This window comes from Carassius carassius, chromosome 18 (assembly GCF_963082965.1).
Source record: "Carassius carassius chromosome 18, fCarCar2.1, whole genome shotgun sequence".
NCBI lineage: Eukaryota > Metazoa > Chordata > Actinopteri > Cypriniformes > Cyprinidae > Carassius > Carassius carassius.
Window position 1 is genome coordinate 12,722,837 of NC_081772.1, and position 26,451 is coordinate 12,749,287.

The 26,451-nt window shown below is 37.0% G+C and overlaps 1 protein-coding gene across 3 annotated transcripts in view; it reads right to left on the reverse strand.

Annotated features, from left to right (window-relative positions):
- LOC132092417 (zinc finger protein DPF3-like) overlaps positions 1–26,451 on the reverse strand; it is a 40,696-nt gene that overhangs the window by 9,226 nt on the left and 5,019 nt on the right. The window contains exons 2-10 of one of the 3 annotated variants that reach the window (XM_059498645.1): positions 19,924–20,084; positions 17,897–18,004; positions 15,111–15,244; positions 14,119–14,214; positions 13,849–13,921; positions 13,034–13,075; positions 10,736–10,873; positions 9,287–9,415; positions 3,098–4,872 (exon numbers count right to left, since the gene is read on the reverse strand). In XM_059498645.1, the coding sequence (XP_059354628.1) occupies positions 4,709–4,872; positions 9,287–9,415; positions 10,736–10,873; positions 13,034–13,075; positions 13,849–13,921; positions 14,119–14,214; positions 15,111–15,244; positions 17,897–18,004; positions 19,924–20,084 (1,045 nt within the window). In that variant the 3' untranslated portion in view covers positions 3,098–4,708. Of the gene's footprint in view, positions 1–3,097; positions 4,873–9,286; positions 9,416–10,735; positions 10,874–13,033; positions 13,076–13,848; positions 13,922–14,118; positions 14,215–15,110; positions 15,245–17,896; positions 18,005–19,923; positions 20,085–26,451 lie in introns of those variants that run through there. The other 2 variants (XM_059498643.1, XM_059498644.1) reach the window with 2 other exon arrangements.

Sequence of the window (26,451 nt, forward strand, 5' to 3'; positions counted from 1 at the left end):
CCTCTACTGTGTTAACCTAACTGAGACTTGTTATAGCACTTATATTTCATTGCTCTTTTTGTTGTTTTTGATTGCTTCCACTGCCCTCATTTGGATAAAAGCGTCTGCTAAATTAATAAATGTAAATGTAATGTTCCATGTGCGGTTCAATATCAACCAATAAGATTCCATGTACGATGTCGCGTTTTCATTGGTCAGTCGTTGAAGCCTATTTCTGATTAGGTTGTTGCCGTTTTCACAGCATTTATGCCAAGAGCAAAGAGAAAGAAATCGAAGAGAAGAGTACTTGGCCATGCGCGAACCCACGGGACGCAGTCTAAGCACATACACGCTTACTTTAAGCGAAGAGGAGAGATTCGCGAATGCATTGAACACGTTTTAAGTGCAGGCATACTCTCTGAGCGAGCCCACAGAAAATTCTTACAAGAGCAACATGTATCTGAGAGAGCAGAGAGATTCGCGCTCCGCATATTATATTCCGCGCGCGAGCAGACAGATTGACGCTCGTGCATTATATTAATGTACTTTTGCGCTACAATTATGCGCTCTCGACATTTGACAGGGAAATAATGCCATATGAGCACAGGTTTGGAAAGTGCCAGATGGCTCTGTAACCTCACATGTCTTCTCTCTCTCTCTCTCTCTCTCTCGCTCTCTCTGTCTTTCTGTCTCTTAGAGAGGTGTCAGTTCCTCGGCCTGCTCATTTCCTCAATGAAACTGTGAGAACAGAAGGCTCCTCTTGCTTGGATGCCCAGTAAAGCATGTGCAGTCTTCCCAGTTTGGAAAGCATGTGGGGCCTTGGCTTGAAGTCGGATGTTATGTGAAGCTCTTTCCCTACTGGGAGTTTCATAAGCTTTGCTAGCTCATTCCTCTTCATGGCTCTGTCCCTGGTTTTCACATGCAGAACTGGTTGAATATATTAAGCAACATTATGCCAACGTTTAGACATAAATCTTTTCGCCTTGATTTTATTTCCTGCAAGTGTATGGAAACATGACTGATTTAAAGGGTTGGTTCACCCAGATAGCAAAATTATGTCATTAATAACTCACCCTCATGTTGTTCCAAATCCGTTGTTCCTCCTTTAAGCTTCGGAACACAGTTTAAGATATTTTAGATTTAGTCCGAGAGCTCTCAGTCCCTCCATTGAAGCTGTGTGTACGGTATACTGTCTATGTCCAGAAAGGTAAGAAAAACATCATCAAAGTAGTCCATGTGACATCAGGGGGTCAGTTAGAATTTTTTGAAGCATCGAAGATACATTTTGGTCCAAAAATAGCAAAAACTACGACTTTATTCAGCATTGTCTTCTCTTCCATGTCTGTTGTGAGAGAGAGTCCAAAACAAAGCAGTCTGGATATCCGGTTCGCGAACGAATCATTCGATGTAACCGGATCTTTTTGAATCAGTTCACCAAATCGAACTGAATCGTTTTAAACGGTTCGCGTCTCCAATACGCTTTAATCCACAAATGACTTAAGCTGTTAACTTTTTTAATGTGGCTGACACTCCCTCTGAGTTAAAACAAACCAATATCCCGGAGTAATTAATTTACTCAAACAGTACACTGACTGAACTGCTGTGAAGAGAGAACCGAAGATGAACTGTCGAAAGAACTTCTGGTGATCCGAAAACCGATGCAACCGGTTCTTGACTCATGAACGAGTCAGTCTATTGTTCGTTATCTGACTGTGCTCGGTGTTCATCTTCAGTTCTCTCTTCACAGCAGTTCAGTCAGTGTACTGTTTGAGTAAATTAATTACTCCGGGATATTGGTTTGTTTGAACTCAGAGGGAGTGTCAGCCACATTAAAAAAGTTAACAAATTAAGTCATTTGTGGATTAATGCTTAATGGAGACGCAAACCGTTTTAAACGATTCAGTTCGATTTGGAGAACTGGTTCAAAAAGATCCGGATACATAGAACGATTCGTTCGTGAACCGGATATCCAGGCTGCTTTGTTTTGAACTCTCTCTCACAACAGACACGGAAGAGAAGACAATGCTGAATAAAGTCGTAGTTTTTGATATTTTTGGACCAAAATGTATTTTCGATGCTTCAAAAAATTGACCCTCTGATGTCACATGGACTACTTTGAAGATGTTTTTCTTACCTTTCTGGACATGGACAGTATACCGTACACACAGCTTCAATGGAGGGACTGAGAGCTCTCGGACTAAATCTAAAATATCTTAAACTGTGTTCCAAAGATAAACGGAGGTCTTACGGGTTAGAAACAACACGAGGGTAAGTTATTAATGACATAATTTTGCTATCTGGGTGAACTAACCCTTTAAGAGGTTGATCTCAATAGCCCCTTTCAGAAGCAGAGATCAGTTAGTTCCTCACTTTCCGCGCTGACGCTGAGATCGTTTGCTTGCTTCAGTGAAAGTATAACCTGCCTAGCATTTTCGACTCGTACATTACACGTCACGCCCTGATGTCACATGTCGTTACGGGATATTTATGGGTTGTGTGTGAAAGCACGCACATATCCCGGGTAATCACTGGCAGTGTGAAAGTGCAAAATCTAGAGACCGGGGAACAATTGCCGGAAAACTTTACCCGTGTATTTGCCGGAATGGCAGTGTGAAAGGGGCTAATGCAATACATATAAAATATGAAAAGTTCTTTCTCAAATACTTAAAATAATTTAATAATTTATGTGCAATATTTTGATAAATTGCTGTTAGTTGCATTGAAATTATAGACTAATTATTTGGACACAAGCCATACTTAAACGTATGAATGCTTTATGTAATGCATTATGTAAGAAAATAACACCCCAAGTGTTATTTATTGTAAAGAAAATATTTCACAATAATAAGTTTACTAGGTTTCAAATTATAAAACAATACTCAAAATTAAGAGTATTATAACAATGTCCATGTGAACTTAAGGGGGGCTGCCTTCATAAATCCACTTTAATGAACTTGAACCAGTTAAAAAACGTCTCATGAAAGTGGTTTGCTTTGAGATAATGTTTATAATACTCAGTATGATATTTTAGTGTCATTAAGACATTTTTCAAAGACCACTTGAGGTCACTTGTCCCTTGTTTTCCTTCCTTGAAACAAAATTAACTCAGAGTAATTGATCAAATGTAAAATGTTTAATGTTCTTCAGTAACAAAATCCAGTGAAAGACTTGCAGGCTGACATTTGGAGTAACAGGACTCGGCAGCGACCACATGAATGACAGGTTGCATGAAGTGTGTTCTGTGTGTTTGTGTGGTTTGTGCCACAGGTCTGCGTGACACAGAAGCAGTTAAAAGCATTATCTCTAGCCATGTTTTCCTTCGGCTTAGTATTAAATGAACTAAAGTTTGAATGTTAAACATTGAAACATTTTTAGACACCAAAACCCTGGGAGAAATAACATCAGGAGCTGTTGTAGAACAACAGGTTTAGCCTGCAACAGTTTGTGGGCCTATATACATTATACAATATCTTAATAAATTATATTATCGTTTTCAAAAGAATGAATGCCCTGAAATAGAGACAAGATCGAAAGCATTAATACGGAACATTTTTCGCAACAGTTTCAATTCAGAAGTGACACATTAGTTCACCATAACAATAATATAAAAGAGCTTTAAAGAGCAAATATACTGTAGCAAATATTTTTCATACAAAATGGATATGCTGAAATATCCCCATATTAACTGGGTGACGTCCCTGTGGCTAATGTGTATTGCGCATTTTATTGCATGTATTCTTTTTTCCTGTTCACATTTACTGCATTTTCCTACTAAGTGTAGAAAGCTGATGTGCTTGAAATCCAGTGTATTATTATATATATTAAATAGCTGGATCTGTTAACAGAGGTGAATGGTTAGGATTTTATTTGCAAAACAAAGCCTTCATGAGAATCATTGCACATATGCTACAATTGTACCCCTTCTCATACCTGTTGTTTAAAGAGAGTTTCCTGAATAGCAAAGGGAAATCACTCCAAAAATATGAGTCCTTTTTCTTCTTCTTACTCAACAAAACTAGGGAGAGGCCAAGTATCATGTATCCTCCAACAAACATGGGATTTCAAATTTCATGCTCTTTTGATGTTGTTGTACTTGCAGCTGTCCTGAGAAAGGAGGAGAGATGGACACTTAAATGCCAACTGGCTCTTACCTCTCTGCAAACTGTCCTCCCTTCCCTCTGGATCCAATCAGGGCCTGGCCTCAGCCCATTCTCTGCCTTCTCGTGATCCCTTTCTTTGCAAATATTGTATTTATCCAGAGGTAGGGAAAAAAAACCCTCTTCACTATCAGACCTACGGACACATGTTGAGTATTTTCTCCTCCTTGAGGACTGAAATTCTTTAATTTCTATTTCTAAAGTAAATTTCCACACAGTAGGCGTTTTATCTTACATGGCGGAGTGTAATCCACGTCCACACATTGGTAACGTCCCTGCAATTTTCCATGACGGAAAACAAACAGCCCAGAAGTGATGGCTCCTCTGTCCAATAACTAGCACATCTCGGTATACAGAAGTGTGAAGCAATAAAAACAACATTCCTTAATTTATAAAAGGCTGCAACTTGTCCTTTGAAAACAATTGCTGAATTTAACGTTGTGTCTGGAGTTGTGAATCCATTACGCATGCTGCTGCAAAACAACAGAAAAAAAAACAAGAAAAAAAAAAAAGGCAGCAGACACATGCTGGAGGTTTTCTCTGATGCTGTTCTCTTGAGGTTTCTCCTTTGTCTATCTGTACTGAGGTGAGCCTGTGCTGTCGTCGGACAGAAGCCCGTCCAGGTCGTCCTCCTCAAAGCCGTGAAAGGTGGACGCCTCGCTCTCTGACGTGTCGCCGAACATGTCCAGGACTCCGCCCATCCTCCTCTTCGCCCTGGTCCCACCGATGCGATCAGCTGACATGCATGATGGACATATCAGCATCAAAGTGGAAACACACATAAGTAACACTGCAGTCAGCTAGGACTCACACTCCTCTGAGTTTTGGACAACTTGCAGTCTTTGCAGTTACTCATACATTAAGGGACTACGGCTTGCATGTCTGATTGCCTAAATATGTGCTTATCATTGGCTGTAGATTAAAGCAGCAGCACATTTTTTAGCTGTAAGTGAATCATGAATCGTTTAAAGGGATAGATCACCCAAAACGAAAATGAACAAAATGAAAATTCTGTCATTATTCACTCACTGAATGATGTTCCAAACCAGTTTGACTTTTCTTTTCTTTTTTTTTCTGTGGAACACAAAGTCATACAGGTTTTGAAATGAATAAATAATGACAGAATTTTCATTTTTGTGTGAACTATCCTTATATATATAAAATTATTATTATTATTTTTTTTTTTTTACTGAGGAATACATCATTTGGTCTCTCCCTGTTCTTGCTATTTACCATTCGATTATGAGAAGGCAATGGATCAAACAGCCAAGAAAGAAACACATAAAGAATGGAAGCATATGAGCAAAATAAATATGAGAATATTTTGCGCACATGAACTGAGATAACTGATTGTGCCCTAAAACAGTTAAGAACTATGAGCATATTAGGAGTTCAAAAGTAATTCCAGGAAATAAATGTGGGATAGTTAACCCTTCCAGGATCATTTGCTAGGAAAATAACTTGTGTAAAAGAAAAATGCAAAACTCAAGCACTCAGAGAGATGAACAAAAAGTCCACATCAAATATAAATGCTCATTCTCAGCACTGCAGTATTTGGCTCACACTTAAAAACACAATGCACATTCTAAATGCAAGCATGGTATTTTATTTTTCAGCAAAATTATTATTTTTTAAGACCAAGTGTTTGAAATGTAAATTATCATAATTACAAAGAGCAAATGTTCTCAGGTCTGCCATCTTGAAAACTTTTCACATCAAAACCTACGTAATCTAGTAAAATGTAATCTTACAGTAAGATGCTTTTAGACTTTGTAGTCTTGGCATCAGCAATGAAAAACAGCATGACTTAACGGTTTCGATAGAATCCCATGACATTCTCACAGCAGTTTCACAAAACTACACCTACTCTCCCTTCCAACTCTCATTAGAATTAACTGTGATCTAGCCTTGGCCAAAACAGTCATAGCAGAATATTAATATCAAATAGATGATTTTCCCTTAAGTGTCTTTTGTATGGCAACAAAACGATCTTAGCAGTAAAACTGGTATACTGATATTGGAAAATTTGAAAGAGACAATAACATATTTTAAATAAGATTTTAATGGCCTTTTTTGTTGCACAAAATATCTTTAAAGGGGTCATATGACGTTGCTAAAAAATGCCATTATTTTTTGTATTTTATGTAATGAAAAGTGTTTATGCAGTTTAAGGTTAAAAAAAACATATAACATATAACAAAATACTGTACATTGTTTCTCCTCTATGCCCGCCTTCTGAAACAAGTTTTTTTTTTTTAATAAAGCTCATCGTTCTGAAAAGCGAGGTGTGCTCTGATTGGCCAGCTATCAGGTGCATTGTGATTGGCCAGATGCCTCAAGAGTGTGACGGAAATGTCATGCCCATTACCATACTGTGATGCAGTGTGTCCAGGGGCGATGAGTCAAAACCAATAAAACCCAATACAAACGAGGCTTTTGTTGCATCCAGTGGGGACATAATTACGGATTATGATGAGTTATACCTGTCTTTTTACGCGTTGTGTTGCATCGTGCTGCATAAACATAAAACCATGTCTGCATTTGTGATTGAAAAAACGACAAACAACAAGTGCTACTCTACACTGCTCAAAACTCACGTTTGAATCGTCAGTGGCAAATCCTTTAAATATGAAAACATACTTACAGGCTGTAAGTCAGAACAGCCAGCACTGTAGGCTAATCACCCAGGTTCAGGAAACAGTCCTTCGTAAAGTGTGCCGCACACATTGCATGTAAATACAAATTAACCATTGATTTCTGGTTGTGTCCTCTTTTGGAAGGCCAAACTAAGTATTTTCTCTTTCGCAACGAAACACACAGCATCTTCACAACATGGTGCCGGCGGCAACAATACTACAGCGAGAATAAAATTTATGTCTTCTTTCTTTGCCTGAACATTTGGGCAGTATTATGCAAAGCATCCCACACAGTGACGTAGACATGTGGGGGCATATTTAAATGAGGGGTTTTAGGAGGGCGTGGACGCTTCTTAACTTTTATAAAGAATATCTCTTTGGGTTTGAGAGAAACGAAAACTTGAAATTGCATCATATGACCCCTTTAAGTAAAAAAAATCAGGTAGTAATTATTCATTTTCTCATTGCACTAGGCCTGTCACGATAACACATTTTGCTGGACGATAAATTGTCCAAGAAATTATCGCGATAAACAATAATATTGTCGTTCTAAGACGAGTTTCAACTAATATAATGATAATGGCATAATAACACAGGTAAACCTTTTCAAAGAACAAAACACTTTTATTTTATTTTATGGCAGATTCAGAGCAAGAAATACCAACATGTTGACTTTATGTGACTTAAAATTAATTAATTTTGTATGTTATATTATGTGTATATGCCAGTTAGTGATGCTCATATTGACCGTTTAACCGTTAACCGAAAGTAAACATTTTGACCGATGAAGGGGCCGTTCACATATCGCATCTTTTGGGCGCTCAAGTTTGTTATTTCAAACGCGGTATGCACGCTCATTAACGAAGAGACACAGTCACAACGCGCACGTGGTGCGACACACTTGTTTTTTCCAGGCCCGTCTGCTCCACATCTAGTTAAATACATCTCAGCTTTTCAAAATGACTCAAGCGCGCACCAGATCATGTGAAAAGAACCAACTCAATCAGCTTCCTTCGGGGGGAAATTCCCTGTTGTTTTTGAACACTGACGAGTTTTTTTACTTTTCTTCGTAAATAAATCTTGTAGCAGAGTTACAGCAAGGGTTTTTCAGTGGTGGAAATCCATTACAGAAATGTCCTTGTTGTAACGGAGATAGCAGCTGATGGATGCTTAACAACTACAGATGCCTCAGGAGCGCAACTGCCCAAGCGCTTTGGAAAGAAGGAGAAAACGACGCGCCTATATATGTGTGTGTGTGTGTGTGTGTGTGTTTTTGTTTTAACTCACTGGGCGTGTTGACACGCAACCACATGCCTACAGACATATTTAGCTGGACAAGCCAAATGAAGCGAGCGAAAAGTAGGACCATTTCGACAGTAAGGACAACGAAGTTACTTGCAAAATATGCTACGCGGTATTAAAATAAAGCAGTAGTGCAAGTACAATGCAATATCACTTGCGACACAAACATCCACAAGCAAATGAAAGATGCTTCCCAAAGCTGGTCACTCTAGCGAGATTATATCTCTTTATTCCCGGGACATCTGTGCCATTGGAGAGAGTGTTTTCTACCACAGGGTGTCCACAGGCTGCGCTCCAGACTAACCCCACATCATGACATGTTACATTTTTAAACTAAAATTTAAAAAAGAAATTATTGCGGCCGAAAAAATTATCAAGCTCATTTTTTTTATCAGACGATTAATTGATTTTATCGACTATCGCGACAGGCCTACATTGCACATGCAGGATAAATCCAAACTCTATTAAACGCAATCGGACTGTTACTTTCACACTTTGGTATTTGTATTGAATTACTGATTACTTTTTTAGTAATTAATAAGTATACTGGAATTCATTTTTAAAATAACTGTCCGATCTCTGCTCACATGTTGTTTTTTAATCAACATGTTTCTAAATACCGCAATTATTCATGAATAAACGCCAAGACTGCAACAGATAAACAGCTGCATGAAAACAGGTAACCTGCGCATCTCTGAACTCTCCATTTAAAAGGCTTTCTAGTAGAATTAATCCGTATCTAGGAAACCATTTCTATATGACACCATTATGCCAAGCCAAACCCAAATCACAACAACTAAGCAAAACCCCATAAAATAAATAAATAAACATGCTCTAGCAAAAAACTGGAAAAGATGGGATATGCATAAACAAGCTGATGAAATGTGCTATTGATGCATGACATGATAAAGCATTAAATGGGATTTATAATTTTCTTTTGGTGAATACATAAAGAGAAAGAGATTAAGAGAGAAATCTCTGAACACTTTTACTGTTTATTTCTATTTTTTACTACTAAAACATCTGGCAATTCATAAAAAAATATATTTATTTTTATAATTTCAACCAGATTAATATTGGCTATGTCATAGTACATATTTCCCTCAGAGTGAGATTAAAACAAGATGAAGGTGAAACTCCCTTCTTGATTTAACATGGGCAGATACTGTAACTGTGAGTAATAGAGATAATGAAGTGATGTGAAAGACTCACCAGAACGGCCGCAGTCTGAACAGGAAACCAGCTCCTCAGACTGGCCTGTCTTCCTATTAGAGCCTGAGTCTCCCAGACAAAAGTCACAGTAGTCATTAGGGATGATCGTGCCATCAGGCCCTTTCTGTGCTGTAAAAATTTAAAAGGGGAAGAGAACATATAAGAACAGTGTCTATTCCAAATCCTAGCAAACTAAGAATGTGTTACTTGTATTATTTTAGGCATCCTAAAATTGTGACATCATGTGTAGTATTGAAAAGTATAAATGGAAACATTTGTGTGTGCTATGTATACTGTATATTTACTTATCGAACACTGAATAATATCTATTAAAACATTATTAGAATATGTATGTAGAATATGTAGACATTGAGACAGCTAACTAGTGTTTTTGGAAAAGAGCACATAATTGCTACTAAGTATTGTTATGCTAAAACTCACACAGGGATGTTAACTAAAGAAACAGGCTGTTACAATGATTTTACCATGGTTAAAATCACAATGAAACATAAGCAGTGACTGATTATTTCTTCATTGTGTGAAATACATCCAAGTGAAACGGATTATCAAAAAAGAACACAGTTCAATCCATTAATTGTTGATTGAATGGAGGCAGATCTGAAAAGGGGCGGAGTTTAAGCAGACTAAATGATATCTGGTAATGCCACCAGAAAAAAAGTCTGCCATTTCTATTTGTGGAATTCTTTACGTGGGTTGTCAGTCAATGCACTAGTGTGGATATTCAGGAATAACAGATACAATGCCTTGTAAGTATGTCCAAAATAAGACGTTTAACCAGAAAATGTAATCTAAAAAGTATATAACATGTTTAACTGTTATGGAATGCAGGTTTAAAAGTTATGGAAGCAGGAAAACTGATTGGCCGAACTGAATCAGACTCAGTGTGCAAGGTTTCTGTACATGACGAAGGAAATTTGAATACGAAATAACTCATATGAAAATTTTGGAGACCTTAAGTCTTGTGCACCTTCAACTAGGCACTGTATGCACTAAATTGGGGAGTGTTCATGAAATGGAGCTGTGATAGAGATATCGACCCGGCGAGCTGTCATGTGTCGGATGTTCTATGTTTTTTGTGCAGCACAGGCTAGATAATGGGAGTATACTGTCAATGCTAAAAGTTTATGTGGCCGCTATTGCTTCTTTTCGTTCCCCAGTTTACAGGCAGTTGATCGGGAGACACACGCTGTTGGTCAGATTTCTCAGTAGAGCGAGGAGATTATATCCCCCATGCCCCCCAATATCTGTATCGCGCTCCTGCATGATTTTACAGTTCTACATATAAATACACAACATAAGATTGTCCCACTATATTATTTGTGGCCCCTCTTGTGCCCCCAGTTGAAAAAATCCTAGATTCCCCCTGGTTGGAACAGAGTCCTAGATATCAAAACACTTATTTTACAATTAAAATGAATATAAACTTACGTTTATGATTCTCATGGTGGATAGGAGGAGATTGGGGGATTTCAGTTTCACGTTCTTCCTCACCCTCCTCTTCAGCAAGGTGAGTATGGGTGTAATGGTAGCTTAGTCCAGGACGGTTTTTGTAACGCTTCCCACAAACTAAGATAAAGAACATTGGTCAAAATGAAATTCATTTTACTGGCAAAAACTTCTTAATCTCAAATAATTCTAGGTTATTCAAATAATGAAGCTGGGATGCTAACACATATCTAAGGAATTCACAAAGCACCTAGCTTTGGAGTCAAAGCGCTATCACAAAATCTACATTGCATGCTCTCAGCCAATGAGAGAGACATGTGGGGTGTAAGAACAGTGTTTAAGGCACAGTATTAGCAGTGCAACCCCACAGTATGTCTTCATGAACTTACAGATGCAGAGCAAAACTATGAATATTACTTTTATCATATTAAATCACACCTCTGTCGAATGCAGTCAGAATCCGTCACTGATACTATATGTCTTGTGTGCATTTATAAGTAGATTTTAATGTGGTCAAGTGCTATCGGACTGATCCGATCACTGAAAACATGTTACTGCCAGTTGGCCTAATAGATTACAGATGTGGGATATATCACATAACTATATCATAGTGTTGTCGTGGTTAATGGATACATAATACAAATTAATTGCTGTCATTGAACATGTTGGCTTAGGTTGTCATATTATGTAAACCTCAGTACAGAAAAGATTTCCTTCTACCAACAGGAGGATGCATTAAACATGTCAAGCATCTGTGGGTTGCAGACTGCAATACCAGGAAGGTAAGCACAATATTTTCACAGTAATAAATTCTCTCACTACAAATCTAAAAAGAAAAAGGATGGACAAACCATAGAGAAGGAAAGGATGTGTACAGTATCTGAATATGATCACAACTAGGAAATTGTTTTTTGATTTTTAAAGACAATAATTAGTAACTAAAATGATTTAGATTTGCATAGATATGTGTAATATGGATTTTTATTACATTTTCAATATATTTTCCCTACATTACCTCATAGACAACATGAAATTTACTTTTATTTTCAAGGGAAAAAGGGTAAGCCTGTCCAATTACATTTCAATGAATAAGTTAAATCCCTTCTCACATTTTGTCCTGAATGATCATTCATTTTACTCAGAAGTAAACTGTATTACAGTTAAATGGTATTGAATGCAGTTTTCATGTTGTCTTTAAGTTTAATTTTATGCTTAAAGGAGCACTAAGTATCCAACCATAGTGTGCTTAATTGTATTGAATGTGCACTTGTAGTCTACTTTGGATCTTAAGTTTGTAAAAAAAAATGTACTTGGAGATAATATAATATTAATATAATAAAAGTCCACTTTAGTATACTTAAGGAGAGTATGCCTTCATGACTCTGTTTCTTAGCACATAAGATGTGCATTTTATAATTGTCAAATCAAGTTTTGCTTTAAAGTACATGTAATAAATTCATGCTCTAAAAAAGTACCTTTAGTTTCATGAGCTGACGAACATACTAAAGCACATATTTTTAGCACATAAATTTATTATAATAATACATTTTAATTTAATTGCAATAAATATACAATTCACATATGTCCTACATATATTTCATTCAATTCTCAATTAAAGTATATTAATTAAAAAGTGTGCCAAAAGTGTACTTTTTTCACAAGGTTTGTGAGATTGTGAACATAAATAAATAAAGAAATATATAAATAAAACAGATTTTATAGGTCAGTGATATGTCTATCTCATGAGATAAATGAATCATGAATCATGTTTCATCATTCAAATCATATTAATGGTATTAATTTCTGTGGAAAATTTACTTAGTGCACCTTTAGGCAGCTAGCATTTGATGTAACAGATGTTATTTTTGTACGGACTGCTGAATCGTACAGCTGGACACAGGAATCATTAAGGCAGAACATATATTATGGAAAAGGGAAGCGACTACATGCATTTCATTTCAGCAAACTGCACATCCAGAGTCAATCATTCCAGCATTGCAGCAGATTTTACCTAGAAGAGGGTCTGCAATCTAGATGCAGCTAGATGCAGCTAGCAGCTAGATGCAGATTCAAGCTCTGGTATTTTAGCAGCGGTGTTGTTAGCCATGCGTGATAGCTTTGGCAAGCAGCGTGAAATATCAATAGAAACTACAGAGAAAAGACTGAACCAGTTGATTTATGCTAATAATCTCTCCCCGACATGAGCATTAACTGTTTAGCCTTGTCATTAGCATAGCCAACATGTCCGAGCAAGAGGAAGATGGCAACATGGCTGAATACCTGAGTCAGCAGTTTTGGAGTTATGCTTTTGTTTGTATCTGTCTGAAACAGAGGAGACACAAAGCAAAAGAGAATACAGAAAACAAAATACAGGAAGTAAGTTACATTCAGAGAGGCCTCTGGAACTCAAAGTAGATTGTAGTATCTCCTTGGGTTGTCACATGCTTTTGTTATTATAAAAGGCCACCATGCCAAGATCAGAAATACAGGCAGGTACCATATGACAAAATTAAAGACGTTTTTAGGACGCCAAAATAGGACAGCCAAACAAACAGTGTCAAAATAGATCAAATCCCATGATTAAAACTGAAGTCAGAGACGATTAACATTATTTTATCCGACAGCTGTATGAAGTGAAAAAAATAATTAATATTCATTAATAATTAATATTCATTGGGGTCCAAAAATCTGAGACCTCTAACCTTGTTTAAAATAATTAAATACAAATTATATTGTCTGCATAACAATTAATCTGATTGAAAAAAAATCTTTAAGAACTCAGAATGCCATAAACTTGCTTAATTGATTAAATAATTGTAAAGATATATTAAAATGAATCTTTTCTTTCTGAATTTTTTTCTGAATTTGAAAAGTTTCTTTATTATCAGGTGTAAAACATTATAAAAAAATCTAATTTTGAAAATGATTTTCAATGTCGTCTCAGACTTTTGGACTCAAATACATAATGCCAAATAAAGTTTCCTAATTAGTTTTTCTCTTACAGTTCAAACGTATACAAAATGATATATCTATTTTAAGTTGCTTAGAATTTAAGGCACAAAGGTAGCATATGAAATTATGAATTTGACCCTTACTGTCACAGACGTAGGGTTTATCTTGATCGTCGTTGGCCACTGCCTCTGTTCGCCTGCGTGCAGAGCCTCGACCCTGATCAACAAATAACCGAAAATTTCTTAGTCTCTGCCCACACCATAACTCAGAGAGATCAACAAGGTATTTCTTTTTCATGCTTTATTTCCCTTTCTGGTTCAGTCTGCCTTGTCTTGGCTGTCTCTTTTTCTTGCTCTCGCTTGCCTTTTTTCCTTCACACCATCCGCAGACTTTGGGTCATCCTCATCACTCACCCTGCCTTTGTTTCGATGCTTCCTCTTTGGTGTGTCCGCTTCAAAATCTTCATCGTCATGGAAACCATCCCCATTTTCATCTGCCTCAAGCACCCTCTGCAGAGAAGGAAGAAAGTTGGGGTAAGCGATTAGATGACAATGATCAATGCACTGCACAAGAAAAGACAACAGTCCACATACAGAAAGAGTGGAGATCTTCATTGCCATATATGGTCAATGGGGTCCTTAAAACACTGTTTTTTTGTAGCAAAGAAATAGCACAGGAAACACTAAAAGCTGATTGTTTTTATGAGTGGGCCACTGAATCAATTCAACCGATTCATTCAAAGACGCTGATTCATTCAGGAATGAAACAGCACCTACTGTGTGTTGCTTCTCCTGTGCCTTCACTGGGAAGCATAAACAGACACTGTATCGGGCACAATTAGGTTTAAAATGTAATCTAACTTAATATTAACTTCTATTCAGCTGTTTTCCTTGCAGTCGTGCATTTTCTTTAATGATATTTGGGTACAACATCTCTTGCTTGTGTGATATTGCGAAGATATAATGTGAAGCGCATTGTGTAGAAAGCATGCTGCAGTTTGAGTTTTATCGAGTCTAGTGCTCCTTAATAGTGCGGTATTGTTTGCCAGAAGGTAGGAAACAAAACAGCTTGCGGCTGGGGAGGATGGGGTCTCAGATGATGGATTGGGCTTTACAGCAACAGTGAAAGGTAGATATCGCTGATTGATGGTAGATTGCATCTTATAATGCTCTGTGCCATCACCTCAATCCTTTGCAAAGCATCTCTGTTGTTGTTGTTTTTTTGTATATTATTGTTATTTTTTTTCCTGGCTGTCTGTGAATCTTTCAGAACAAAGCTACAACCTATTTGTGGTTCGTGACCCAACAACTGAAAACCACTCTTTAAGTCTGACACTGACTCTTAATATATTATCATGCACGTATAAACCAATGAAATCCCTTAGAAAGGACTGTCAACATGTTACCTGGATTTCCAGTAGTGTCTCTTCCTCTTTGGAGTTATTGTTCCTCTTGTCCAAGATCCCATCACCTCGTAACAGTGCTTCCAGGGCCGTGGCCTCTGTCGCTGGGGCTTCTCTCTTGGCCATCAGCTCTGCCTCTAAACAAGAAAGAAAGAGGGAGAAAATGAGAATGTCAGGTAAACGGCTTCTTTGAACCTCTCCTCCATAAACAGTGGGGTCCATAAGTCTGAGACAAATTATATTTCTTGCATAATACTCTGTGAAAAGGTGTGTTTAAAAAAATATATGTTTTACTGTAGTAAGTATTACTGTATAAGTATTACTGTATTTCTAAATGTTTCTCTTTATTTCCAGGTTTAAAATAAAACCTCAGATTTTGTCCCAGTTTTTGGATCCCACTGTATTTCAAAATAAGAGGTACAATCAGCTAGAGACATTGAGTGAATAAATCACCTGTCTGAAGGCTCTTCATGAAGGCATCAGCTTCACAGGCAGACAGATTGTTTTTGTACGTGTGTGTGTGTGTGTTTTCCAACATCCGTTCGGGTAAATTTCTTGGAAACACCAGCCATCAATATGTTTTTATAGGGTGGATAGCTGCTTTTCAAGCCTCATTAAAGGGGAAAATTTCTTATTAACATAGTCACTGAAAACAGCTGTTCTGCTTCATATGTTTGAGGAAACTGTGATATTTTGAAGATGCTTTGATGAATGGGTTGTGCAAAAGAACAGCTTCAGACTGAATAGTAACAACTGAATAGTATTATAAATAAAACAAAATAAAATAGTATTTTAGGGGGATCTTTATCTTTATATATATCTTTAATATCCCTAATTACTGTATCAGCCTTAACTGGCTTAGCTTTTTCCCCTTTAGTGCACATGAGGAATGCAAAATTAAATAAAAAATTAAGATTTAAGAAGACATGATCATTTCTGAGTAAACATCTGATGTTCACCGGTTGTTACAGTGCATTCTGGGTAGGGTGTGAACGTTTCAGTGCAATGACAAAGACAGGTTAGGAATGGCTGACTCTTTGAGTAGTGCACTTACTAGTAAACTAAGGAGTGGGTTGAAACACACCCTTAGGTCTGTCACAACATTTGAATTGTTTTCTGATCTATAATCTGCTTCAGTGGAGTTAAAGTGTCCCAAGAAGCTGTGGTTTCTGATGTTCCTACTCAGTATGTGTGTACATGATTGAGAATGTTTTTATGAATCTCTGTCCTTGTCTTTATTCTCTTTGTGTCTGATTGAGCTGAGACACACTCTTCCCCTGGGAGAGGAGCTGAAAATAGCGCAGAGTGCCAGACAGGGGCTGATTGCAGCCGCCCATCCCCCGTCTCTCATTAAAACAAGAGGCTAAGAGAGGTTGATGTCTATAGACACAAATCATAAGGTCTTAATCATCGCAATATAATACAGCACTGCAATATTTATGCATGGCATTAAATCACAATATTGGCACTGAAAAGGCACACACTGACTGGAAAGACTATGTACTGCTTTAAGAATTTAGCAAGATCACGCTGAGGAGTCTGTTTCATATGGCAAGCGCAGAGCATAATGAATATAGCACTTCACTGAGATGCAGCTATTTGGTGTTGTCACAGTGGTGTGATTATATAGCAGGCAAAATAGCCTGACTGAATCAGTTTTTTGAATTAGAGGCTGTTCTACATGCCACATCCGCTATGGAGAAAAAGACAGCACATGGAGATGAACATTGGAATTAAGCTTGCTTGCTTGTCGGTATGAACCAGACTTGGATGGGATATTGGACACCAAAGCTGTTTACAGTGGCTGAGCACCCAGAAATGTACAACACAAACACATTTCAGACAGGAAGCGTAGGAACGATGTCCTGCTGTAACAGACCAGAATTATGCCTCGCTATAGTGTAAATATTACAATTCCAGGACTCTGGAAAGCACATAACTTAGAGGGATAGTTCACTCAAAAATGAAAATTCTGTCATTATTTACTAATCTTCATGTTTGCACTTATCCTCTGTGAGCGTAAGAGACTTTCAAAAACATGAAAATATCTTAGCGACCCCGAACATTTAAACGTTAGTGTATATTCTTCAAAATTTCAGAAGGACAAAGAAGAAAGAGAGTCATATAGAAACTGAACAACATGAGATTGAGTAAATAATGAGAAAACCTTAATTTGTGCATGAACTATACCTAAGAGTAGACTACAATGGATCTTAAATATTCACCATGCCAAAATGTCTGAATGGCTCAGGAGAGCAGTCATGTGATTTGAGGGGTGCTTTGGAGGGGTTAATTATACTATATTTTGTCACTCAAATCCTTCTTCTGATATCTACATTATTGGAAAGCAATCACACTCTATTTCAGGCCTGAATCAGTTTTATTCACTGTTTTTCTGCTGAACTCATGCTGGCTGAGCTCCAAGTGAAGGTCAAGGGTTCTTATATTGCTTTACTGCTATTGTATTTCCAGGGACAGCTAAGAAAATAATAGAGTGGCTTTCCTGTTGACACAGACAGGCCTTTATGTGCCTTTATCAAGTTCTTCCAGCCCTTCTGTAGACCCCCAATCAGTCTCCAAGACTTACATTCTAATGCTGCATGGCCAAATGATTAAAGGGCCCGGTCAGGGCACACACGGACACAGAGAAGGATAATGAGACCCAGATGGGCCAGTTCTACAGCCTCTGAATTCAGAGCAAAGAAGCAAGGAAGGAGAGAAAAGTGCAGCAAAAAAGAATTCAAAACCAATATGTAAGCTTGAGAGAAATCACACAATTAGCCACTCACCGAGTCGGAGTTCACAAAGGCGAAGCTGGGGGTCAAGTGGTGGGTGAAGTCGCCTCTTCTTTCTCCAGCAACGTGCTGGGTAGGTGTACATCTGACCTGCTGCCAACCCTGCAATCAAACAGACAGTACTAACATGGTTTGAATAGGCTCTTACACACATTCTTCATATAAGCACTATTGGGATGGGATTATTTTTGTAAACAATGTTTAGGTTGAACTTAATAATGGAGGATATTTGTGATTTCATATACCAGTTAGGATTAGAATCTATTGTCTGGATGTAGATGTTATGAGATGACAGGTGCTCTTAGGTCAAAGAAAATTATTAAAAAAGAAACATAAAATAACATTTTAAAAGAAGTCTCTTATGCTCAACAAGGTTGCATTTTTTATACATAAAACAGTAAAAACAGACATATTATTACAACTTATATGTACTGTTTTCCATTTTAACATTTTAAAATGTCATTTATTTATGTGATGGCAAATCTTAAGTTTTAATAGTCAGTACTCCAGATAATCATTTGATAAATAAATAAACAAATAAATGTAATATTTAGTGCTCAAGAGACATTTTTATATCAATGTTGAAAACAGTTGTGCTGTTTAATATTTATTTCTGATTCTTTGATCAATAGAAAGTTCAAAAGAACAGAACTTACTATTGAAATAGTAATGTTTTGTGAAATTAAAAATGTCTTCACTGTTTGAAGGACATTTTTGAAGGACAGTCTATGTAAATGTATATTTTCACTTACAGGCATCACTCTGAGAAACACAAAACCAGTCTTATCTTGATAGAGCGTTAAACACAAGAACTTGAGTAAAACATCTTTAATAAAAATGCTGGCATCAGGGGTTTTCACAGGTCATTCTCTCTGATTGGCTCATTACGCATAATCTGTGCAGTTACATAGATCTGTGAGGCACATGGTCTCAGTTATTCATCTATTCCAGTCTCTAATGGTAAAACAGAGGAATCAGAAGTGTGTGTGAGAGAGAGAGAGAGAGAGAGAGAGAGAGAGAAACCCAGAATAAAAAACATCCAATAAACACTGGTCTACCACAAAGTGTAGGGTGTGGCTAAGGAGCTTTCTGACTCTATTTTTGTCTGGTTCTCGGCATGCATATTGTTCCCTTTGGCAGCTGTATGTCTAGATATTGGCTGTTTTGGTCAGATAATAAGGCAAGGAATGCTGTGGAAAGACTAGAGACATACTTCTGCCTCATTACATTAAATAGTGCACTGCATTGTTTAACATGTTACAAACGTACAATTTCCTAAACACTAGTATGCTGTATAAACACTCGTCAACACAAAGTTTGATTGCACTCTCTGTACCATCTGCTTTAAAATGAAATTCATCAGTCTTTATCTTTAGAGAGCTGCATTTTAAGTGGATTTTAAAATCGGAATGTAAAGTGCCAAAGTCCAACTTTGCCAAATGGCTGTGGTGAGAAAAAAACTGTACAATGACTGGACATGATGCAGTCTACCAATTTTAAACATTTGGTTAGATGAGTCTTGAGATGACAGCACCCTACAAACTCCTTCTGTAGTTCCTTTAATGCACTTGAACACATATGCAATATAAGTAAAATATTGCTAATATATGCTAGCACACCACACCAAGGAGAGTTCACCCAATAATATAATTTACTCACCATCATGTCATCCCAATCTCATTTGACTGACTGGCTGTTAAACTCCAAAAACAAAAACCCCTTATAAAATAAAAAGTTCTCAATAGAAACTAATATTTTGATAATCCTACTGTCCATTGAGCTTTTTTTAATATTATATTATATTCATTCATTCATTTTTGGAGCTTAACAGACAGTGAACAGTAAAGATTCTTCACAAATATTTATTTTTCTTTAATGATAAAATAAAATATGAATAATATCAGCATACAGGTTTGTAACAACATGAAGGTACGTAAATAATGAATTTTCATTTTGAGTCAACTTTTCATCCCAAATCTTTTTGCCGTTAATATTTTAAAGGTAAATGCAGAGGGTGCTACCTGGCCCCCTGTGCCGCTTCTCCATCCAGATGTAGCAGTTGTTCTGAGCTACGCCCGTCTGAGAGTCCAGGAAGGGCATGCGTACGCTGCGCTCCGCACACAAGCGGGCATTGTAGCTGCGACAGTGCTCAATGGCCTCCCTGTAGAACTGGTCCCCGAGCCTGAGGAAGACACAATTTTTGGTGAGGAAGGCTGGCTTTAGCATAAACCACGCCGGTCCATACTAGTGTCAATCATTAAAGAAAGATTCTGAGCAGTGCCACCTTCAGCTAATAATTAATAGTATCCAAATACCTCATTGCAGGCTAAACTTCCATACATTAGTCAGACGTTAAGTTTTAAAGAACCTGCTTTGGAAAAGATAGAGCTATTTTTGTTGGCTAATACCACTGCAGATCAAAACAGCTTCAAGTGTTTTGTGCTGTTGAGCCTCTGGGACATGCTTTCTTTTCACAGTTCACTTTCCAACAGACATACAATGTCATCCATGACATTCTCTAGGTAGTCAAAAGGAACAGAGATGTAACTACCAACTTCCAAATTGAAAGACAGAAGAGACACTGGACCTGAGCCAGCCTGCATGGCTTCTCTCCCCATACCTGCCTCCTGTTTCCATTAGATCAGTCTTCTCCGGACTAGAGGATACACAGATATGTAAGGAATGCTGGGCTGGATAAAGAGGAGTATTCCAACTCAGCATGGTGACAGAAAGAACCTCAGTGTTTAGAGGGAGCAGAAGAGAAAAAGCAGGCAGGTATGAAAAGCAGGTCTGAGAAAGACAATGAGACAACTAACATTTGATAGCCTAGTCTACTCCCAAAAGTAGGTTTGAGAATGGAAAACCAGTTTTTATTCAGAACCATTTCCATTAAAATAATACTGTTACCAATGAGGTTCACTGTTGTTTTGGACAAGTGCTGTCACGATGTCAGATTTTCACTGCACAATTATCCTGGACAAAAGATTTGACAATAGCGATATTATTGCCATATCTACAGAAATTCTGAGGAAAAATGCTGACAGTGAAATTCATCTTGAAATTGTTTTTGTTTTGGGCAATGAATAACACTCAAAATACGCGTGTATGGAGGTAGAGAGAGAGATTTTAACCAAACATACAAATGCATACCAAAAAAACTTACTGTTGATAGGAAATTCCTGCAGAATGGGTATGACACAGGTATTACAAGGAGAGGGTGACTTATGAGGACATAACCCATGTCCCCATTTTTCAAAACACTTATAAATCATACAGAATGAGTTTTTTTGAGAAAGTAAAAATGCACAAAGTTTCCTGTGAGGGTTAGGTTTAGGGGAAGGGTTGGTGAAGGGTGATAGAATATACAGTTTCTACAGTATAAAAACCATTATGCCTATGGGATGTCCCCACTTTTCACAAAAACAAATGTGTGTGTGTGTGTGTTTCACAATATAAAGTAAGTCATACAGGATTAATTTGTATTTTGACATGGCTCTCATTCACCAACTTGGATACAACTGTAAATTGATAATTGTGGTATTTGGAAGTTTAGGCCATGTCCATATGAATGTGATCAGTTAGGGGGGCTGCAAAAAAAGGAAGCAAAAAGGCTTCCAAAATTCTGCTCTGTTTCAGCCACCATAGGGAGCATGCAAATATGGAGATGGAGATGTTTTGTTTATCCTTAACGTGTTGAGTATTATAAATGGAAGAACCTGTACAAGTGTGTGAGCCATGAACTGTAGAGCTGTCAGCTTGTCAAACACCCTTCCCAGAGTATTTGGATCTTGTTTTCTTTGTAATGTCTTTCAGATCCAAATAAAAGAAATCAAATGTGTGTGTGTGTGTGTGTGTGTGTGTGTGTGTGTTCCACAATATAAAGTAAGTCATACAGGTTTAAAATGACATTAGGGTGAGTAAATGATGATAGCATTTGTCACTTTTTTTATTTTGTCACAAGTGACATGCTACACTGATAGTATATATATACAAAGTACTGTATGTGTTTAGATGAGACAACATTTGCTAGATGGAATAAATATGAATTTCATTGTTATGTTGTCTAAACATCATCCATTCTTTCTGAAATGACTAAAATCATTCATAAAAATAAGAAACCACAATATATTTGAAATCAAAACAGAAACCAGAATGATTTCCAGTCTCTACCAAAAAAAAAAAAAAACCCACTGAAACCAGTATTCTCCCAAATCATCTGTTGAATTCTTGATTATTTTCATCATTCATCTTTAAAATCTCCCGATCTACATTTCTTCCTTCCTCCAGCATTATTTTCCACCCTTTTTCCTGGGCTTTCTGTGAGCATTATTTCCCTAAAACAAAATGCCTGTGCTATCAGCTGGAGACTGCAGAAGTCATTATGTAAGTTGCAGTGACAGAGGCCCGCATTAGAGCACCCACGACCTGCGCGAAAGCCGCTATCCCCATAATCATCAACATGCTCAACTGTACTAAACTGTCCTGATGGCTCTCAACTCAAGTTCTCTCTCAGAGGCGATCTACAAATACTTTTCAGCACCTTAAACAAAACCATAACAGCCCCTAGAGATGACAAGTGCTTACCAATGAGTGGCTGATGATGATGGTGTCTATCAACACCATCTTAAGGAGAGAGCTTCATCACGCTTCATACAGCCTCCTCCAAACAAAACCTCTACTATAAACATACCATGTGTTCACGGCCTCCCATATTACACTCAATGCAAGGACTCTGGTCAAAAGAGTGGAGCAGTTATGTAAACAGTTTGACTTGTGTGTTAGAAGACACGTATTCTCTCTGCCACCTCCCTGGAGGCATGGATAAAGACAGCCTCTTGAAGGTCGTTAAGATCTTCACTCTTTTAATGTCGATTAGTTATGGACATAGGAGAATAGAAGGAATGTTTATTAAATCTGTCACAGTATTTGATTTTCACAACCCTCAAGAGCATGAAGATACTATAGATGATCCATGTTATAATAACGTGTGGTCAGGAACAGAAATGTGACTTTGGTCAAGTAAAATCCTTTCAATTTGAAAGTGAAAGGTTAAAGCTGGGTTTCTCAGTCTATGTAATCTCACCAACATTTTTGGTTGGTATGACACTGGAATGTGTTAACATTCAGCTAGGTGTCATAACAGGATATTAAGGATTTCAATTCTTCTTCGAGGTTCTATAGACGTAGACCAGTGCAAAACATCTACATTGTACGTTGAATGGAAAAATAAATATAAAATGTATTAAATATTATATATATATTTATGTCTGATAAACAAAATCCAAAACTTTTTTTTATTATTGCAAAAGAAATTAGACAGTAACAATTATACTGCAGCAATAAAAACATTATATATATTTTTTTTATAATTAGAGTAATAACTCTTGTTATGTATTTTCAGTTGCATTTGTTGTTGTGTTATTTATTGTTATTATTTTTTATTTATGTATATTTAATATTTAATAGTACATTTATAAAATAAATATGTACAAATAAGTATAAAAGGTACACTTTAGTATGGGACATATTTTCACTATTAACTAGTTTCTTATTACCATGCACATTACTAGCATGTTGGCCGTTTACTAGTACTTATAAAGCACATATTCTACATGACCTTATTCTACATTCTTAATCCAACCCAATAACAACTACCTTACTAACTATAAATAAGCCATATTAAGGAATTTATTGAGGACAAAGTCATTTATTTTAAGCATTAGTTGACTAATCGCACATTTATTAATAAACCATAAAGCTTGCCACAGCACACTGGTAAAAGTAATGATGATGAATGTGTCAGGGAAAAACAGTAAGATTAAACTGCATTAGTATTTTAATAATCTATTGATAAACTAGTGTTTTCTGTGTTTTCAGTGTAAGAGATGAAGTTGGCGACACTGAATCAATATCTCTACAGAAGTGAATGCAACCTGCATGCAAGTTTCATACAAATTACCTAATCTGAGAATATTGTATTATTAAGGTTTGAATTGTTTCATTTGAAAGTTGACATTTCACTCTCCATAGATATATTTTTCATGTCTGTAAGGCGAGATACACAGAGTTTCACGCTCAAAGAGCAAGTTCCAAGAGGCAGAAATGGCAGAGAGCGCAACGTGTTTGCTTTCATTATTTTACAAAAGCGCAATGTTTTGATGTTATAGTGAATATAAAAATATATATATTTTCCTAGGTAAACAATAGATTGAGTGGCCATGTAAAGTTGCTACTAACATATTTCAGAAGATGATAAGCCATATTCGAGGTCGATGAATGTTAGGTGAGCGTTTGGATGTATTGAATTACCACAAAATCTAGCCACTGCATGACTGCACCGATTCCGATTTTTTTTTTCTGCAACTAATACAATTTTGGTCGACCACGTCTCTACTTGTCGACTAATGGTGGTTTTCAACTGCGTGGTATGACTTGGCATGCCACAACTCTGTTTGCGTTTCTACTGCAGTTTAGTACCGCTTAAGAGTGGGCGGGACTATTCACATACCATTATAGTTGCGCCGCCTCTAACGTTACTGCCGCGATTCCTGAAAAACATTTTCATTCCACATCGTCCCATCAAGCTCTCATTGGATCCACTCCTTAGCTATCAATGAGAGGAATGTCTGTCCTTCCTCAACAGACAACGAAACCCAGTGGAAAACCCCCCAAAAGTGAACCATACTGAACCGTACCATGCAGTGGAAAAGCACAATAAAGGTTAGCTGACTATTAGGGGGCAGCCCTGGTTAAAAGTGAGAACTGTACCTTAAAATAAAGGTGTAACCGCATGAAATTATTAAGATTGTTGTTATTACTATATATTATATAATTTATTATATAATGTTTCTAGAAAATAAATGGTGCCAAATCGGTAGACCCAATAACCAGTTTAGAAGAAAAAAAAACAGTATATAAAATAATTGTCTGTCTGTAGGAAAAACTGCTGACTGAAAAGCAGCAGAATAGGTTCTCTTTGAGAGGTAGAGCAAAGAAAATTAGCTGAAGACTAAACATTTATTCAGTTTTTCAAACATCCAATTCAAATGCATTTATAAACAAGTGTTTTTCTATCAGCCTATTTCAGCCTCTATGAAAACTGCTAAATGAACCTTCTGCACTGAGCCATGTGCTTTGTGCCTGGGCTTCTCTTAGGAAATTAATAACCTACTCTTTATTCAACAGAGCAGAGCTGCGGCTCATTCACAGTTTTGTGTGTAACTCAGAAGCTGGAGGCCCCTTAACTCAGCCAGCGTCTATATTCATATTACTTGAACAACAGGGGTGTCTCACTTATTGTCTCAAAAGAACATAGCCACACTTCTTAAAGATGTAGAAGATGTCTTTCATATTCAAATGACCCCTTTAGTTTGATTTAATCCGAATGTTCTCTCTAAGGACAGGTGTCCATGAATAATCATTGGCTTAGGTAGGCATTGCACAGAGAATTGTTGTTCGTTTTCAAATACATATGCATATTGTCATGATAATCAGCACTGCATTTCAATTAGACACGTGCTTTGTAAACCGGCTCTCCAAATGTGATTAAGCTTTCATTTGTTAACAGGCCAGCACAGAGACGTCTTGTCTCAAAGCACTTCCTAAGGAAGCTTTTCATCAGTGCAAATAAACAAGAACTGATTTAACTGAAATGCAGTATCAGATTTTTTTTTAAATCACCATGGCTTGCTTGTTCAAATCAACTCATTCACAAATCTCACTACAAATGCTTCATAAGAAGTCCAGATTTCTAGAAGTGTTCAATTTTTTATGTTAAACACACAGCAACATTTGGCTCAACCGATGGTGCTAATTTAGGGGCGGAGCTTTCTGTTCAATGACCAATTGCATTCGTGAAATGCTCTGTTGGCTACAGATACAGAAATATGTCACCTTTAAACCTCTTCAAAACCTCTCACTTCAATACTACCGTATTTTGTGTGATTGTATGGGTATTTTAAAATAGTCTGTGCTGCACCGGAGGGTAGGGAGGTGCTGATATGAAGAGGGATTTGCCCTCCATGGTGTATAGTGAGAACAGAGAGAGTGATCCATCACAGTCAGGCTCTTTTCTGTGTCTACGGGGAGATGAAGAGGCTGAAAACAGAAGATGTAGTCTCTCTCTCTTTCTCTCTCTCTGAACATCCAGGGCACTGAGTGCACCACATTCACTACATTCACTCATTACATGCCTGTTAATCCAATTGACCATTAATTACTGGGGCTACGTTTGCCATACCAAAAAGCATTGATCCTTTACAACAGAATTTAGGCATTTAACAATTTAGCTTCATTGAATTTGAATCATTAATTGCAGGTTTCATTTATGTTTCATGTCATATAAACTATTTTTACTGTAATTTTTAGCACAATGATATATCAAGACCATATCAATTATCAGCAGACATTGGAGATTTTGAATTTATCAGTACTCATCTGTTAATGTTGGAAAAATAAAGCTTACTGTTGAAAAGTTTGGTCAGTAAGATTTTGTAATATTTTTGTAATAAATACAGAAAGTAATAGTAATGTGAAATATTATTACAATT